The sequence below is a fragment of the Haliotis rubra genome, unplaced genomic scaffold, assembly GCF_003918875.1.
Source record: "Haliotis rubra isolate DU_JTF1 unplaced genomic scaffold, ASM391887v1 Scf519, whole genome shotgun sequence".
Classification (NCBI taxonomy): Eukaryota; Metazoa; Mollusca; class Gastropoda; order Lepetellida; family Haliotidae; genus Haliotis; species Haliotis rubra.
Genome location: NW_025767212.1, coordinates 649,177 through 668,533, shown reverse-complemented (window position 1 = coordinate 668,533; position 19,357 = coordinate 649,177). Strand labels below are relative to the sequence as shown.

The 19,357-nt window shown below is 39.1% G+C and overlaps 1 protein-coding gene and 1 long non-coding RNA gene across 2 annotated transcripts; one reads left to right on the top strand and one right to left on the bottom strand.

Annotated features, from left to right (window-relative positions):
• The first annotated feature begins 701 nt into the window (after positions 1-701).
• Positions 702-13,599, top strand: LOC124292481 (polycomb protein EED-like). Its single transcript, XM_046729568.1, is given in 12 exon segments — positions 702-803; positions 2,739-2,891; positions 3,533-3,625; positions 4,147-4,212; positions 5,333-5,455; positions 5,604-5,685; positions 6,291-6,382; positions 6,675-6,808; positions 7,703-7,808; positions 8,877-9,050; positions 9,967-10,040; positions 11,718-13,599. Coding segments are annotated over 12 exon segments (1,314 nt in total). The 5' UTR covers positions 702-713; the 3' UTR covers positions 11,845-13,599.
• A 2,516-nt stretch (positions 13,600-16,115) lies between these two features.
• LOC124292490 lies at positions 16,116-18,672 on the bottom strand. Its single transcript, XR_006902459.1, has 2 exons — positions 17,934-18,672; positions 16,116-17,891 (listed from the first exon to the last, which is right to left on the bottom strand). It is a non-coding gene; the product is annotated as an uncharacterized LOC124292490 (long non-coding RNA).
• Positions 18,673-19,357: the final 685 nt, after the last annotated feature.

Sequence of the window (19,357 nt, the reverse complement as noted above, 5' to 3'; positions counted from 1 at the left end):
CTACTTGGACCCCTGACCCCACCCCACCCCACCCCTTCAAAATTCCTGGATCCGCCCATGTCCTGTATGTGCTGTAGATTATCCCTGATACAGTGGAGTCTAATGTGAGCACCACGTAAAAGTGGCAGATAATACAATGTACCTACCAGAGACTAATGACAGTAAGTTCGAATCTCATATTGCCCCAGATGATCGTTTGATCGGCATTATAGAAGTTGGTGTTCATTTCTCGTGTCCCCTGCCATGATATTGGTGGAATATTGCTAAAAGCGGCGTAAATCTTGATTCACTCACTCACTCACTCTAGAAGTTGGTATCCACAGAGTCGTATGCTTCATTATTCATGCACCCAGCAGATGTATCTCAGCTTAATTATAAGCATCGATCATGCTCGTGTGTGAGGGGATCACGAAATCGATAAATATCTCAAATCTATATATCGGGACGGGCTTTCCGCCGACGTCTGGCCAATATGTTCAAGAAAGGCAAAGTAAAAAATGGTCTAGTTTTGTCTCACCATTTGCCTGTCTGCGTTAAAAAAAAAGAAGACAGACGTATTTTTCAATATAATTGACAAAGTACTTCATCTTCATCCCAAAATAGCAAACTGTGAAATAACAGTCTGTTTATTAAACGCTGTTAACAGTGTATAAACAAATGGGAAGTCCCAGCTGAGCCAAGTCATGTGACAATCACGTGATCTCAGTTTCAAAATGTCGGACAGCGAAGAAAGTGTACCGCCTTTGTCCAAAAAACAACGTGTGTTCACTCAAGTTCAGAATGATGGATCTGGCGATGAAATGGTAATGGACACAGGAATGATAAAATACTTCCAAAGAACTTTCGTAAACTGAATTTGAAATCGATCTGTTCGTAGTATGCATGGATCTCGTCACGTTCAATCTCCCGCGAAATTTTGAGCCATTTACAAGCCATGTGAAAAATACAAAATGTGCAGAACGATTCTGTAGCTGTTAGCTAGCCATATTTTGCCACGTGTTGAATGGAGATGTGGTTTCTTATGCAGGGGATGATTATTGATGAGCATTTATCAACTGCATATATTTGGATGATTGACAACACAATTTACAAAGCGGGACAGATATCAAAACATCCGTGTTACCAGCTGATCACCATGTCATTACCCATGTATTCTGATTCTGCCCTTTAGTAACGGTTGCAGGCTGACGAAATTAAACAAAATGTAACAGTTTTATCTATTTTCTAACATGTTTAGAGTGAGTCGAGGTTACCTTGAGCACACCACACGTGGGTGTGATGGGAAAACAAGCACTTGGCTGATTGCGTTATTGTACGAGATTGCCCCAAAGTTGGGCAAACCAGGCCAAGTCGGGCCAACGCCTTCAGTTGATTAATACAACATATATACATGACAATAATGAGCAATCGCAAACAATAAACAGGCAGCATTATTAGGTTACAATTTTGCGATTAAATCACTTAAAACTCTGCAAGACGAGTAACCCGTGAACGTGGCTTAGTCAGGTTACTTGTAAAAGAGGATTTATTAAACTAAACAGGATATGAATACTTGAGTCTGTCCTGATACCTCAATACCACTTTGTAATGTCACAATACATAACATGTAAAGATAACTGGTCTGTTAAAGTTAAGCCCTTTCACCTTTCATTCCCAACATAGCCTGAATCAAAAGTGTTTGGCCCAGGCTTTCAAAAACAACTTAAAACTCTGAAATGTAAACTGAATTTGTGTTTAAATCCATAGACTAAAATTGTATCTACCTAACTACCACTTAATAGAAGTATCGAAGCAAAGTATTTGAAGCAGACACGTTGCTCAAAGTGAAGCCCTCTTTCTTAAGTTCTGTTTATCACAAGTCTTCAGTCTGACTTGGCCCAGGCTGTCAAAAGCAACATAAATGTCAAAGGTGTTTTATGCCATAGAAAGAATAGTATTATATCTACCTAAATACCACTTTACAGAGTTTCAAAGTGTAGTATTTTAAGGACACATGTAAGGTAAGAATTTTAGCTTGTCATTATTGTGTGTTGTTATATGTTTTTGTTATTTTGTTTCCCATGGATATATCCCAGAATTCCTTACTGGTTCTCAACCTCTGCTTTTATGCACTTTAGAACTTCTAACAAATCATTTTAGTTTATCTCTATTTTGTATTTTAAGTGTTTCTATATGCCGCAGCCACAGCCAGAAATATATTCTAGCCATGTCATGATGGTCTGTAAAAATGGGACACGTGAAGATCCGGGGTAGAATAGGTCTTCAGCAACCCATGCTTGCCACAAAAGGCGACTATGCTTGTCGTAAGAGGCGACTAACGGGATCGGGTGGTCAGGCTTCCTGACTTGGTTGACACATGTCATCGGTTCCCAATTGCGCAGATCGATGCTCATGCTGTTGATCACTTGATTGTCTGGTCCAGACTCGATTATTTACAGACCGCCGCCATACAGCTGGAATATTGCTTAGTGCAGCGTAAAACTAAACGCACTCACTCACTCACTGTAAAAATGGTAAATAATTGATTTAAGAGACATACCACAACTTGATATCGATCAATAAAATTGATAAAAACTGTCCTTGTTTCACACTTATATGCCCATGAGTACACTCAGATATCTTTAGGAGTGCAGAGTGACATCCTGGAAAACAGTATCCATGTATTCATGTCAGTCCAGCTTCTAAATTCCTTTGAAAGACAGCATTCGTCAATTTCATGTTTGCATGTGTTTGAACAGGACGAGATATCAAGCACAACAAGCACCAAGGAAGAGGAGTCGTCGCGGAGTGACACACCCACATTGGTGTCTCGAAGGATGGGGAGTATCGGAAGGATGAAGAAGGGATGGAAGAAGTGCAAGCTGCAGTACAAGTGTACTAACTTCCTCAAAGCAAGTAGTTTTAATGTCAAAGACATTTCTAGGGTTGACAAGAGCCTGACATTTGAACATTTTACCATAAAAGGACCCTAAAATCATTTTTAGCCATGAAAAGGCCCTAATTGCCAGTGATTTGCCCCAAAAGGCCCTTTATTTGATAAAACTTGTCAAGTTATCATGGTTATGATTTTACAGGGAACTTACACATAATTATGCATAGTAATACCTAGCAATGATAGTGGGTGTTAATTAATTTCAATCGCACAGCAAAACTTTCCCAGTGAAGCAATGAAGCTTAGAGTTGTTTCCCTTTGATGACTGGTCCCACTTTTCACCAACCTTGTAGTATTCAACTAACTATGTGTTATATGTGTATCTATAGTTCCTTAAAATGGTTGATTTGGCCTTGAAAATACCACTGAAAGGCCGTAAATGTGATGGCTGATAATGTGTACTAACTCTGACCTCATAGAGCTCTCGTAAGGCCTAATGATTGATTTATACTTAACATGTGATACTCTTCTGCTGTGTTTGTAATCAAGCTTACAAGTTAATTCACAGGCTTCTTGGGGAATTTAAGATGTATAACAAATTGGAGTGTCATTTTACATGAATGTTACAATTTTTAATGTGAAAGACGCCTTCCTTTCCAGGAAGACCATGGTCAGCCAATATTTGGTATTCAGGTGAACATGAATGTCCGCGATGGAGAGCCTGTCATGTTTGCCACAACTGGTTGTAATAGGGTAAGAATCAATGCTATATTGGTTTTCTTTAGTTTCTCATAACCAAAATTTAATCAGTGTATGCCATAATTTGATTAGATGAAAATCATCGTAAAATGACTAATAAAGGTTAGAAATACTTTGGACTTGTCACTGCTGTGAACATTTTTCTTGATAAAAATCAAACGCCAATATTGGTTAATTCTTTGATGTTAAAAGTTAGGAGTGAATTTGATAACATACCATTGAACAATAATAAATTGCCAATAGCTGAAGTATAGACTCACCAACTTCTAGAGTGCCAGTCAAACAACACCATTGAAAAGCTTCAGCGGCCCGGTCTCTCAGTTGTTCTCTACAGGTTAATTTCAACCTGTAAACTGAGACGCTTATTCTCAGGAATATTGAGCCCATGTTGTTTGGGAATCAAGTTTAGACTTTTTCAGGGATATATAGCTAATGAACCTTGGCTTTGAAGCACTTCTCTACCATATATTCTAGATGTTCCTGTTGAATTCAAACTATGCCTGGCTATGTTCCAGGTCACCATATACGAATGCCTGGATAATGGCAAGGTGAAGGTCCTTCAGGCATACATAGATCCTGCAGTATCCTTCACACAGTTCATGGCTACTGGAGATATATCAAATACATTGCTTACTAAAAATGGGCAAGTGTGAATTTCTAATTGGGAACTGGGAAAAACTATACTTGGAAATGTGTCTAAGGAGAACCAGCTTGCATTGTAAACATCTCAGTCTAATGAGCGCTTACACAAAGACTGGAAAAAGGCTATATGTAAAGGTTCAAAGCCGACTCCGAGGTTTTGTTTGAAAAAGTAAGCCCACGTCAGAGGGAAATTGGGGAGGGCCGACAGGCCCGATCCGATTTCCCAAGGCCAAGGGCTTACTTTTTCAAACATAACCAAGGACGAGGTTTTGAACTTGTGAACCAACCGAAGATATATACTTTAGATATAATTTTATATTTGGTATTTACTATTGAAATCAACTGGGATGGGACTGGCGTCTGACACCTTGTCTTGCACTCGCTACCCGTGTCCTGCACATGCGCTGTCCACACAACCCATCTTGAGGAACATGTGGTTCATACTGACAAACAATCTCATTCTTCACGGAGACCCTTCATAGCCTAGTGGATAAAACCGCCAAGCTAGAGAGCGATGGGTTGCAGGTTGGAAACCAGGTATCAGCACTATACATTGGAAGTGTTCAATTATGTGGTATTTTACGATTGTATTCAGTGATAGCAAGACCAAGTAATATGTTCAAAACAAGTAATAATTCAAAGACAAGGGCTATTCCTCAGAAAATCCCCGGGATGCGGGCAATTCTGTAGAAAATCCATGGGATTTCATGGAGAATGTCCGCGAAACTGTCTGTAGAGGTTTACTTGGTAAAAGGTGAACCTGGCGAGACAATAGAGTGACCTCACTGGAAGTTTATAAAGACTGGTGAAGAACGAAACTTCTACTTGCCTTAAGTTGTCTCTTGACATCATTTTCAGTTGATTTTGATGCTAATATGTAGACTGTTGTGGCTGAGATTTCTAGACCAAATAAATCTTAGACTTTGGACTAGTTGGCGATGTCAGCCGAATGATATATGTAACAAGCATGAGCCTGCTTCTTTGAAGAGTGGAAAATAGTTTTACTGTCATGTAAGTTCAATCTGGATGCAGTCAGTATTAGTTTTCCTTGACTGTGAGAATGATGAAAACTTCTACTGTTGTGCTTGGTCCTTCGACGAGGTGGGGCAGCCTCTGCTGGCGGCGGCCGGTCTGCGAGGGATTGTTCGGATCATCAGCCCACTAGCCATGCAGTGTATCAAGGTAGGCAAGGGGAGATAATTGGGATATTTTGTCCAAAAGAATCTGATTGGTTATTCTGTCTGTGAATCATATACTTATCCTGTTTAATATTGCTAGTTTGTTTCCTGGATGACAATGCAATATACCAGCAAACCTGATTCCATTTCAGCACTTTATAGGTCACGGAAATGCAGTAAATGAATTGAAATTTCATCCTCGGGATCCCAACCTACTGCTGTCTGTCAGTAAAGGTGACAATATTGATTTGATGTTTAACATTTGTTAAATTTGGAAATATGATGAATAATTTGTAATTATGTGAAGTGCTATAAGTTTATTTGATCTAGATACAGCCAGTTATAATTATATAAGTACATGATATCGTGAAAGGAACTTTGTGATTATGTGTAACAAACATGAAGTATTTCTGTGGTTGTCAGCAACATTCCGTCTGTATCACAGAAGCCTGTGAATAAATAAGTCTTGACTTGGAAAACAATCCATGTCATTGATGCATGAAAACGTGTAGTCTTACTCCAAAGATAGGGGGCGGTGGGGTAGCCTAGTGGTTAAAGCGTTGGCTCGTCACGCCGAAGACCCGGGTTCGAATCCCCACATGGGTACAATGTGTGAAGCCCATTTCAGGTGTCCCCCGCCGTGATGTTGCTGGAATATTGCTAAAAGCGGCGAAAACCAAACTCAGTCAGTCAGTCCAAAGATAGGGCTTGTGGACCTAGTCTAATCCTAAGTTACCAACAGGACTGTGAACAAGGAGCACCTTGCTATCATGTGTGGATATTGTTTGTAATGATTATTCCCCAGCAGTTTCACAAATAAATTTGTCTTTTCTTATCAGATCACACGCTACGTATCTGGAACATCAAGACTGATCTGTGTGTCATGATCTTGGGCGGTGTCGACGGACATCGGGATGAGGTGCTCAGCGCGGTCAGTACATCATATATCACAGCTGATGTCATTCAACAGTTGTGGTTTTTTAGGGCTGTTGTGACAAGTACATGTTTTTAAAATGGAGTTTAAAAGGATTTAGAAATAATGTGTAATTCAGAAAGTATTGCCCTCGCATGTATATTAAGATGATTTAAAACAACTTGTGTAAGAATTTATGAATCACTGATGTTTTTATGAACGAAACAGTGGTAAATGAGTGCTTTAATATAGTTTGTATGACACTTATGCAGGTGTTATAATCTGTTTTTGTATGATGCTGCTTCTACAGGACTTCAACATTGACGGGTCTCGCATCGTGTCTTGTGGGATGGACCACTCCCTGAAGATGTGGAAGATAGACACAGAGATGTTCCGAGATGCAGTCCTAGCATCCTACACTTACAACCCTGCCAAAAATAACATGTAAGTCAGTGCACTCTTTTGATGTATGCCAAACAGGGATTGACAGCCATGTGAATACCATGTGATGTTTTTCTGCAAACTAAGTCATCAGGTCAAACAAAAAACAACTGAACACCATTATCTTATTACTGAGACTAGTGAAAATCAGAAAGGACTACTTCATTCCCATCATTGTCACGTTACACGTACAACCTGTCCCAATTTATATAAATCTTTCGTTCTTACTCCATAGGGCGGTGGGGTAGCCTAGTGGTTAAAGCATACAACCTGGGTACAATGTGTGAAGCCCATTTCTGGTGTCCCCCGCCATGATGTTGCTGGAATATTGCTAAGAGCGGCGTAAAACCAAACTCTGTCAGTCAGTCAGTCTTACTCCATACCCTTCTCAGGCAGGTATTGAATCATGGCGGAAGACCTGATTTCATGAAACTGTACCTGATCTACATATTGTGTGGACTGTTACAATTTTCTATTGGTGTCGTCTACCTGTCACATATCAGTGATGTATTCATGACTGAATTAATCACGAACATTAAAAAATTGTCTCTATCTTAAGTAATTCTTGAAATGTTTTATTTAAGAATGTAAGCAAAAGATTTTGGCATGTTAACATGATTAAGCAGGTGGAAAGCATGTGTCGTAGTATCTGTCTAAAATTCAGGATGGATGCAAATATTTTTCACTGCGAGTCTTAAGGTATGTTTGAATTATTAGAGCAGTTCAAATTTAGCCACCATAACATTTTACCCTGCATGTCCAGTTGTCTCCCCTTGGAACCCCCATTTTCATGACCAAAAACACGTAAAAAGCATGCCTGATAAGCCCGATCACTTACAAATCGAAAGACCCAGGTGAATGTGGTTGATCCCTGTAAAATAAACATGTTTTTTGCAGTCCATTCCCGACCGTCTCCAACCATTTCCCCGACTTCTCAACACGGGACATTCACAGGAACTATGTGGACTGTGTGAAGTGGCTTGGAAACTTTGTCCTTTCAAAGGTTTGTATGCCCTATTAGGGAGGACTGATTACTAGTTATCTGAGGTCCCGAGAGCAGTGTGACTTGGGTCAAGCTGTGACTTGGCTGATAATTTCTTGGTTGTAGGTTTAAATCTTAGCTCATACTTTCAACCATTGGTGTGTGTGTGCTTGTGTGCATGCTGGGGGTCAAGCTGAGACATGGCTGATAATTTCTTGGTTGTAGGTTTAAATCTTAGCTCATACTTTCAACCATTGGTGTGTGTGTGCTTGTGTGCATGCTGGGGGTCAAGCTGAGACATGCGTAATTTCTTGCTTGTAGGTTTAAATCTTAGCTCATACTTTCAACCATTGGTGTGTGTGTGCTTGTGTGCATGCTGGGGGTCAAGCTGAGACATGGCTGATAATTTCTAGGTTGTAGGTTTAAATCTTAGCTCATACTTTCAACCATGTATGTGTGTGTGTGTGTGCTATGACTCAATTATTTCTAGATAGCTTAATATCACCAGTGTCAGCAATACACTATTCTATATATGTTCTGAAGGTATATATTATAAATGCATTTCTAACACTTAAGGGGTCAGTGGGGTAGTCTAGTAGTTGAGGTGTTCACTTATCACACTGAAGACCAGGGTTTGATTCCATACCTGGGCACTATGTATTAAGCCCATTTTTGACATCTCTGGTTGTGATGTCACTGGAATATAGTTTAAAGTGTCATGAGATCATACTGACTCATTCACTGGGACGTATGCGTGGTGATAATTCACTGATGAATTACTGACCTGTCTTCAAGTCCCGAATCTTCACAAACTGTCTTGGAACAGATAGAATAATGCTGACCATCGTGTAGAACAACTTTCCCTCACTCATGAACACCTGGTCTCAGTTTCTCACATGCCCAACTGTATATAGTCACTATTAACTTGATAACGGTGTAAGAATCTACACCAAACCGTCATTCTATGCAATTTTTTGTCCTGGAGGTTCCTGGACAGGCTTTCTGGATATAGGGGACTATTGTTGAAGCATGAGACATCATTTGTTAAATAACATGTTTTCTGACGCACATCAATCCCGAACCTTTCAGTCATGTGACACCAGCATCAGCATCATTTGTTGGAAGCCTGCCAGTCTGGACTATCACAGACACCAACATCAAGGCATCTGACAATCACACGTGTCCATCTTACACAGGTTTGGAGTACAGGGTATTGTGGAGAGTATCTGGTACATGCGATTCTGTCTCGACTACTATCAGAAGGTGAGGGGCAGAACATCACATGCTGTTTTCAGGATTTCTGAACTTGATATTGAAGATTCTGGATTTAAATTTGTATCATTTAAAAAAATACCAATGACTTCATTTATTATTAGGTAATAATGTATCTTAATACAATGTATGCAGAAATAACTTGACTAGTTTTTTCATTTATCATGCATACTAACGGTACTCTCAACATGCTTTGCAGGGAGAAGTCATTGCATGTCACTAACATAGGGAGTGTTTATTGTCAGTATGTAAAAGTTATGCATCAAAGTGATTAATGTTTGTTCTCACCAATTCCAGAACAGATACATAGGGATTTACGTGGAATCCTGTATTTGAGGGTCCCTGGGACTCATACTCTTAATTTTCAGGGGTTCTGGACAACAAAATGGGGGTCCCAGATGCTTAAATATTATTATAAATACTGTTATTGTATTATGTATCATGATCATCAAATTGTTACAGTAATTAAATTGCAAATAATACTATAACCAAGCTAGTAGCAAACTCAGTGATAAGTTATTGTCACTTGATTGGAATTTTTACAAAAAAGTATTTGGACTTTTTCTGAGTCCCTGTGGATGCGCTGATATATTTTTATGCGTATATGACGCAGGAATTTGCGTCCTGTAAATCCCTGGCTACACCACTGGTAATAAGGATTTCAGACCCTGAATGCTGAAAGAAACATAGAGGTTTTTCACTTCATGTCCTAGTAGGCTATAGGATTCCGAATGTTTGCCATCGCCACATATTCTAATTAAGATTAACATCCTTGGTGCCAACCTCTTCTCATTAGAACACATTGATTATGGTGCATTCAGATGGCTGGAGATAGGAGGTACCATTAGACAATGCTAGTAGTGCAGCGCTATGCACAAGGTTTGACATGTGAGTATTTGTTTTGTAGACAATGGCACTAGGAAACCAGGTGGGAAAGATCTTTGTGTGGGACCTGGATGTAGAAGACCCAACACTGTGCAGGTGAGTTGTCTGTCTGCTGAGGGATGAAAGTCTCCCTTTGTGAGGGACCTGGATGTAGAAGACCCAACACTGTGCAGGTGAGTTGTCTGTCTGCTGAGGGATGAAAGTCTCCCTTTGTGAGGGACCTGGATGTAGAAGACCCAACACTGTGCAGGTGAGTTGTCTGTCTGCTGAGGGATGAAAGTCTCCCTTTGTGAGGGACCTGGATGTAGAAGACCCAACACTGTGCAGGTGAGTTGTCTGTCTGCAGGTGAGTTGTGTAGAAGACCCAACACTGTCTGCTGAGGGGATGAAAGTCTCCCTTTGTGTGGGACCTGGATGTAGAAGACCCAACACTGTGCAGGTGAGTTGTCTGTCTGCTGAGGGATGAAAGTCTCCCTTTGAGGGATGAAAGTCTCCCTTTGTGTGGGACCTGGATGTAGAAGACCCAACACTGTGCAGGTGAGTTGTCTGTCTGCTGAGGGATGAAAGTCTCCCTTTGTGAGGGACCTGGATGTAGAAGACCCAACACTGTGCAGGTGAGTTGTCTGTCTGCTGAGGGATGAAAGTCTCCCTTTGTGTGGGACCTGGATGTAGAAGACCCAACACTGTGCAGGTGAGTTGTCTGTCTGCTGAGGGATGAAACTCTCCCTTTTTGTGGGGATTTGGTTGTAGCTGCTTGTATGCTCTTAATTAAGAGCGTAGATGTCAAGCAGCCATTATCATGCTCTGTAGTAATGGGCAAGCTGCCACTGTAAGTGAATAAAAACATTGATCAATTAAAATGTTGATACAGATCGACAACAGTTTGTAACTTAAAAGTTTGCTTTGGGCAATAAAATTCGTTACAAGTTTTATTAAACAGACAAACTTCATGGAGCTGTAGCTGTTTCCATTTGATATTCAGGCCTAACGAATTCCACGATTAGTGCTGTCTAAGCCCGAGAATTAAGCCAGAGCCTGGCTCAAACAGGGTTTTCGCTAAGACTGTTAGTTTCAGTCGACAGGAACCCAGTCATGGTGCAACACTGGCTACAGGTTATGCATGTAGTGGATGTATTATTTTGGTGAAATCTGTATCAACATATCCTTTATTAGCCTACACCACACACATACTTCCACTGGGAATAGTTTCCCTATGCTTCATATTGCTTAAGTAGGTAGTCTCTTAAATGTGTATATCATGCTTTGTTCCCCCCTAACCCCATATTTGTGATGAATTTTGGCAACCTTCTTTCATTTATTTATGACACCCCCAACCCCCATTTATATCAACCCCTCAACCCCATCCCTGCCAAATCCCATTCCCTGATACCAGTCATTACACTTGTGAGACCTTACTAATTGTGTGTCACCCTGACCCATCTATGTGCTGTTCATGCTTTCAAGCGACTAACAGGATCAGGTGGTCAGACTCGCTGACTTGGTTGACACATTTCATCGGTTCCCAATTGCACGGATTGATGTTCATGCTGTTGATCACTGGATTGTCTGGTCCAGACTCGATTATTTACAGACTGCCGTCATATAGCTAGAATATAGCTGAGTACAGCATAAAACTAAACTCAACCCCTTATATGTCAGGGTCAGACTGGGGATTATTCCCTGGCAGCTATGATATAACTGTAATCTGCTGACAACACTGTAACATCTCTCCTTCTCCAGCATCAGTTGACTACACAGACGATTTCTTTTCAGATTTACAAAGTTGTCTCATGCAAAGTGTTCTGTCCCCATCCGTCAAATAGCCCTGTCTAAAGATGGAAACATCCTATTGGCTGTCACTGATGATGGAATGATATGGAGGTGGGACAGAATCAAGTGATCAGCCAATCAAATTCCCTTGACTCAAGGGAGACAACTCTGGATCAACAGGTCAACAGTTGCCAAGCAACGTTGCAAGGAGGACAATGTTCAGACAAAACTATAAAACATAGGTCTATACATTTTACTGTGACCCTTTTATGTGACTACAAATCTTAATGCATTTGAACAAACATTTGGCAATGTGGGGATACATGTAAAAGATAAATAGAAAGAATTAAAATGAACTTCCATAGATTTAGATGAAGATTGACTTAGGAAGTTGTAAGTGGGTCCTAGGAAAGATGATTTAAGTCATTTTAAATTTGCCTGATTTGCTTTTCAGCATTAATTACTTGAATACGTAATGTCTAAAAATTTACACAAGGCTTTATGTCAAGACGACGAGACTGAAAATTGGTCTCAGATTCTAGTTTTGTTCCTCTAAAATTCTCAAAGAGGTTGACATTGCAGAGTTGACCATATATGTTGTTGAAATGGACAATATTTCAGCTCAATCTGGCATCATACAATGATTTACTCAAAGTACTGGACCTGGCAGATGTATTTATGCCTGTGAGACTTACATGGATCAAGCTATAAGTTGCCTCAGCATGTTCAGAGTTTTTAAGACCTGGGTCTGTCTGAGAATATGTTGGCAGTAAACCTAAAACATTTGAACCACTTTGGTGTTAATGTGACAGTGCTGAAGAAGATTGTATGGTGGTTGTTCTTTTGATGTCATGACCTGTGGAGAATCTCAGGACTTGCTTCTGTACAAACTCATTTCTCATCGGTTTCATTGGATCATTTTAGAGATATTTTTACAAAAATAGGCCATTATTTCATTTGTTGGATCGCAGTTGGCATTAAATGCATCAAAAGCGAAAAAATGTGGTAAATAAAAATTAACACCCTTCGTTTCACAGACAAGATGTATACAAATATATCTTTGGATTTAGAGTTTTATTTAGATTATCAAAAGTCGTCACTCAGAGCAGATTCTTTGTATAATGAATACAGAGTTTTGTCCCTTGTACATGACTGACAAACTTGGCCAGAATTAACTGCCTTGATTTTCCGAGAATAGTTCGGATTCTGAAGAAGTTTGAAAATCAGAGTTATGCAAGTTGAGTGTGATGTCATCTTCTGTTCCCTTCTCCAACTTGGGTTGATATATCTGAGATCCAACAACATCATTAACATTACACCATAGTCCACTTACATCGGACAGCACCCTTTGATCAATGCAATGTCTGTGTCAATATTGACCCAAATAGAACAGTTACACTTAGAAACTATTGGGTTACTATTGAAAAATAAGTATTCTATTTAAAGTTAAAAGTATAATCACGAAAACATAAAGAAACATGGATACTAGCCATAAAAATTGAGAAATTCTCACAGATTGTTCAAATCATAGAAGTGAATGTACTTAAAATATCAACTCCGAGGAATCAAGCAGTAACATATTGATATGTTGTGTTGCTAACTTACTGTTTATATCCAAACAATTATTTTCCCAAACATCTTTTCCAGCTACTTAACTGCCAACAATTTTGAAATTGTCAGCTCCATGATATAGCAGAAATGACCTTTCCTCGTCTAAGTTGTAACTGGAAAGCATCAGCAGAATACCAAATACCACACAGTGTATATATATATATATATCTGTACATACAGCAAGCTCTTGGTTGTTTTCAGTATGTGAGAAAAGTCATTCATTTGTTTGTTAACCCCTGGACCTAATTTTTTTGTACCATGTTCCTTAAATCCATGTAGTATGAATAAAATAAGCTTTCAGATACCATTGTATTTTCCCGGCACCAACGGACATTGGTCATTCTGATAGAGAAAGTCGACATGATGGCAGCAAGTTTGATTAAATAAACAATTACATATTCATAAATGTGTTATTTGTTCGTACTTTACTTCTAAGAATAAAAGTGAAAAAAAGAAGAATTCCTACCTACCTACCCTAAATTTGAAAGAGGTGTAATCGGAACCACAATATATATTTTATTTGGCCTATTATGTTTATTCATGTATAATACACACTTTATATTTTCAAGTAGGGATGTGTATTATTTATATACTACTGTGTGTTGTAAAAGAATACGATGGATTTATTGGAATGTCCCAGAGAGTTTATGTCCAGGCTGTCACCCGACTTCACCACATGAATGTTTTGTGCCTTGAATGTTATGACAATAAAGAGCATAATCATCTACAAGTGTTGAAGCATTTTGTTTTATATCTATACTGATGCCAGTCAGAGAGGAAATTGTGGAAATTGTATTTCACCCAACAGGTGCATGCAGTCTTTCTGTTGAACATGAGTAAGTGAAATCTTACATCATAACTGCAAGTCCTATGGGGATCCCAGGTTGGTCATGATGCTGGAAATGGATTGGGTGGTCAGGCTGGGTTCATTCACTGATGGGTGGTGGTATAGCCCAGTGGTTAAAGTGTTCGTTTGTTATGCCAAAGGCCCGGGTTCGATTCCCCACATGGGTACAATGTGTGAAGCCCATTCTGGTGTCCCCCTGCCGTGCTATTGCTGGAATATTGCTTAAGTGGCATAAAACCATACTCACTCACTTACTGACTTGTAACTTGTTCATTGCTCACAATACGCAGTCATGGATAAGGCAGCTGTCATACATAAAATTATCGGGCCAAGCCGTGGATGCATCCAGGGTATAGTGGAGATTGATCGTAACGTATACCCTGGAGATTATCGAGGATGCATTCCACCTTACTGGTCCTTTCTGTTCTGGATGATGGATGAACTTACGAAGAGTAATACCAGCCTGAAAAAGACATGTTTCGGTGTCTTGGCAGGACCAAAGTTCTGTACTCACTAGAGTCCAACATGGGCAGTGGTCACCAGGCCTATCTTAAATCAGTTTTGATACATCACAAAAAGTATGCTGGACTAAACACTGCATAATTAAAAATGTATCATGTGGCCAGATACTGATTAGGGCTTGCATTTCCTTATTGCTGTTCATGTTTGTGATGTCCGTTTGTTGATACAGCATTCAGGAATATTCTTTCTATATGATGGCAGTCTGTAGAAAACCAAGTCTGGACCAGACAATCCATGGACTGCCACCATGATATTGATATATCAATAACAGGATCAGACACATGAACCTAATTCGCTCATCTCCTGCAACAAGCATCGGTTGCTAGAGACCAGTTGTAACCCACACAGGTTTCTGCTGTTCATGAAACTATTGTACATTTCCAAAAAATGCCAGTGAGTATGGTTTTGCGTCACTTTTAGCAATATTCCAGCAATATCACGGTGGGGATTCAAACCCGGGTCTTCAGCATGAGGAGCAGACACTTTAACCACTAGGCTACACCACCGCCTGAGAGATGCCAGTACCTGACATCGTAATACTAACGTCTTACCAGATATAGACACATCCAGAAGTCCAATAGTCCATGATTAGTTAAAATGGAGAATGAGTGCAGGTAGTGTTCAAGTAGCTTTGAGCAAAACTACCAAACAATCTGAAGGAAATCAACATATTTCACATCACTGGTGAGTGGTGACATATTTAAGCTTGAATTACTAACAAAACACTGTCCCGAACTAATTTAGAAGCATCCTATGAATAAAACAGTGTATTGTCTGATTACTTTAAAACTTTCCAATTAATGATGCAGGTGTATTCCCGATTATCATCTTTATTGCCAGCTGTAGGGTGTTGCACAAGCTTCAAGTCAGATACAACCAACGGTGTCTATCCCTGGCTGAGCTGCATTGAAAAAGGAGAATGAGTGTGTGCCATTCTGGTATTGTGTTCATAGCTTTTGGCCCATGAAGATTCGGTTAGACCCATGCTTGTCGTAACAGGCGACCAACAGGATCGGGTGGTCAGGCTAGCTGACTTGGTTTACACGTCATCGTATCCCATTTGCATGAATCCATGCTCATGCTGTTGATCACTGGATTGTCTGGTTCAGACTCGACTATTTACAAACCGCCCATATAGCTGGACTATTGCTGAGTGGGTCGTAAAATTAAACTCACTTTAGGAGCTTTACCAGTTGGCACTTCTCAGAGGGGTTCACAAAGTATGTGATCTCGGTAAATCAGCTGTCATACTTCCATTTGTATGGAAACCATGGCGTCAGAGAGGGTTAGATCGCTGACTATTTGCGCTGGGTATTAGGTGCCTCACTGTCGAATGTGTCCAGGTTTATTTCAGTAGAATTGTTGTTTCAAGTCCATGATAAAACAACATCACCTCTAATACACTGATGACAAAAACAACAAAAGACAAAATATTTTTTATTTTATCATATAATTTGTTCAATGTGCCCAATCAACCATAAAGCTTACAGAATCTTTCAGTTCAAACACACCGTGACTGATGATGAAGTGCACTGGCTACTCTCTAAAGGGAGATAACTCTTACAGTTTTGTAAACTTGAAAGTCAACTGCCCCATAGCAATTGCATAGTGAATGAAGCATGTTAATCAAAAAGCACACAAGAAAATCCAGCCTGTACTATTTATAAACAAAGAAGGCTTCCTGTTGCAGTTATCTCCCTATATTTTGTTGTACGAATCATCCCTCTAAATTTACAGACAATACTCCTTATTGTCTAATTTATGATAATTTTGGGCTGACGACCAAGCTTTTAACATGTGGCCTTGATACAAGAGATCTATTGTGCATCCTCATTTACAAAAACAGCTGATACATTCAGATGATGAAATATCTACACCTGCCCTCCAGACGTTCAATCCGTTCAGATATTTGTGTAATATAGAGAAGCTATCGCAAATACAGGCTCAAGGCTGTTAAATATTTCGGGGTTGGCTTGTTTTAGTGAATATGATTTATCAGTCTACATTCCAAAGTCAGCACTTCAGAACATCAAAAGGCTGACTACTTTTGGCTAATGTATGATAAATGCTGAAACATAAAAATGCCAATATGCAGATAACTAAAGTGTTACACTATTTCGACAGGGAAATGATAAAACAAAGTGATAAATACTTGAATGAAACAAAATTTTAAAAGAAGTATAAAGGCAATGGCTGTTACAGCAATCATCAGTGGTGTGGGTAACGACATCTAAGTAGAAACAAAAATATCATATAAAACTTGACAAATCAATTTACTTACAATTTTGAAAATATTTCTCACAAGTATCATGTCACAAATAAAAAATTGGACCTGCCAAAATGTATATGAATTAAAAATTTCAAGTTTTTGTAGTTTGCATAATCAGAGATTGTTTCACCCCTGGCCCAGATAAGTTATAGAGAAATATTTCAAATTATTACCAGGATAGTGTGATACAGGTCATTATATCTACATTGTACAACTGTATATAAGACCAGTCAAAGAGCTTGGAATATATTTCATTTCATTCACTGACATTAATATAAAATTGTCATATAAACATTTTGATACATATACATGGAAATACATTGAGACACAGTATATATACATACATACATTACAGCTATCCTACTTGGAGTGTTTGTAAAAGGCTTTCACATTATATGTACATTTGAATGTAAATATATGCAAGTACAAAATACACCTTATTTGGTATGCTGGTTCATGGTGCTTTCGAACAAAAATATCTGGCAGCAAGACTGGCGCACACTGAAAGTATTCACACATTACCTTACACTGATAATTACGTAAATCGATGATACAACATTTTAAATATTTTGTCCCAAAATAAAGATGTAATCTGAAATCAAATGAGAGGCTAAAGCAGGTGCCCTCAAAGAATTATCTTTTGGAAATTGGTCAATTCCATCATTTGCGTCAAAGTAAAAATCAGTATAAAGTCAACATCACCTGAATGCTCTAAATATCGCTATGACAATTATGCAATGAGACATGCCTTCTGATATGACATTGTTTACATTTTAAAAAGTCTCATTCTAAAAGCACTGAAATTCTAGCTACATCATTAATGCTTTAGGTTTAGATCACACTGAGACATGCCAAGCGAACACATTAAAAACCTTTTCCGTGTTTTCATGTTTACTTCATCCAGGAGTAGTGTATTAATCTAAATATGCTTTTAACACATTTCTCCTTTAGGTTAATATGCTTTTAACACATTTCTCCTTTAGGTTAATATCCTTATAACACATTTCTCTTTTAGGTTAATTTGCTTATAACATTTCTCCTTTAACCTAAAATGTTAAGTAATGTATGACCCCATGAACTCATTTCCACTATTGCTTGGCTCAATGCCTATTTCCAATGAAAATGGTGGGAGAACCAGAACGGGTTGGGAAGATGTGATGCACATGTGCACATTTTGAAGACACAGGATTTGTAAAACGTTTTTTGTGTAAGAAACAAAACCAGAATGAGTACATTTCTATGGCACCACATTCAATGCCCATCAGTATAACACTTCACCATTATTACCCTGTCAGTGGCTCTGTGTGCACCTTATTTTCAGTATCAACTCCCTGGGGAGTATACAACCTAAGCTACCTACACACATCTAATAATAGCAAAAGCCCAAACAGGTTACAATCTACAGAGATATATTTAGGTGCAGTCTTATTCCTCTTATAACCAAGGTAAAGTGTGCCTCCTTAAATATCCCCAATCTTTCTTCCCATTCAAACACAATATCCAATTTTATGGATGTCAAGAAAAAAAAAATTTTCCATGATAACAATCACACAACAAATGGAAATTTGAAACTCAAACTACATTGCTAACTATTGCTGTTGAAAGATGTATTGTGACAGTTAGAGAGGGACAAGGCTCTAGCCAACTGGCAGTCAAACAACTCGACATTCAAAACCCACGTTTTATCACACCTGTGACCCTTTAAAAAAACGTCCATCTTGTGAATCATAGACCTATTCATAATTTTCTCCATTGAAGTCAAATTATACAACATCTCTGCCCTGTGAGAGACCTCAGATTTATGATGAGACCACAGTTATTATGAGTTATTTATTTCAAAACAACAGAATGTCAGTGAATAGTCATGATTTTACGCTTTTAGCAATATTCCAGCAATATCACGATAGGCTTCACACATTGTGCCCATGTGGGGATTCAACACTAGGCTACCCCACCACCCCAGTGAATAGAATGTCTGCTTATGGGAAAGTTAGTGGTTAAATCCCTGGCCAAGTCATCTGAAGAATTTTCAAAAAGATGGTACATGAGGTTGCCTTGTCTGGTACATCGATTAATGAGCTGGCTCCTCGTCAGTGAAGTCTTAACTCTAGCAGTGAGTATGGTTTTACACCGCTTTTGGCAATATTCCAGTAATATCAAGACAGGGGACACCAGAAATGGGCTTCACACATTGTACCCACATAGGGAATCGAACCCTTGTCTTCAGCGTGATGAGTCAACACTTTAACCACAAGGCTACCCCACCGCTCCCTTTAACTGTAGCAAGGCATCTTAGTGGGTTTGCTCTATAAAAATGATATCAGTTTTGGTTACTACAAGCAGTCATTCACCTACACAGAATAACAGTGCAATAATCATGAGTGTGATGTTGAA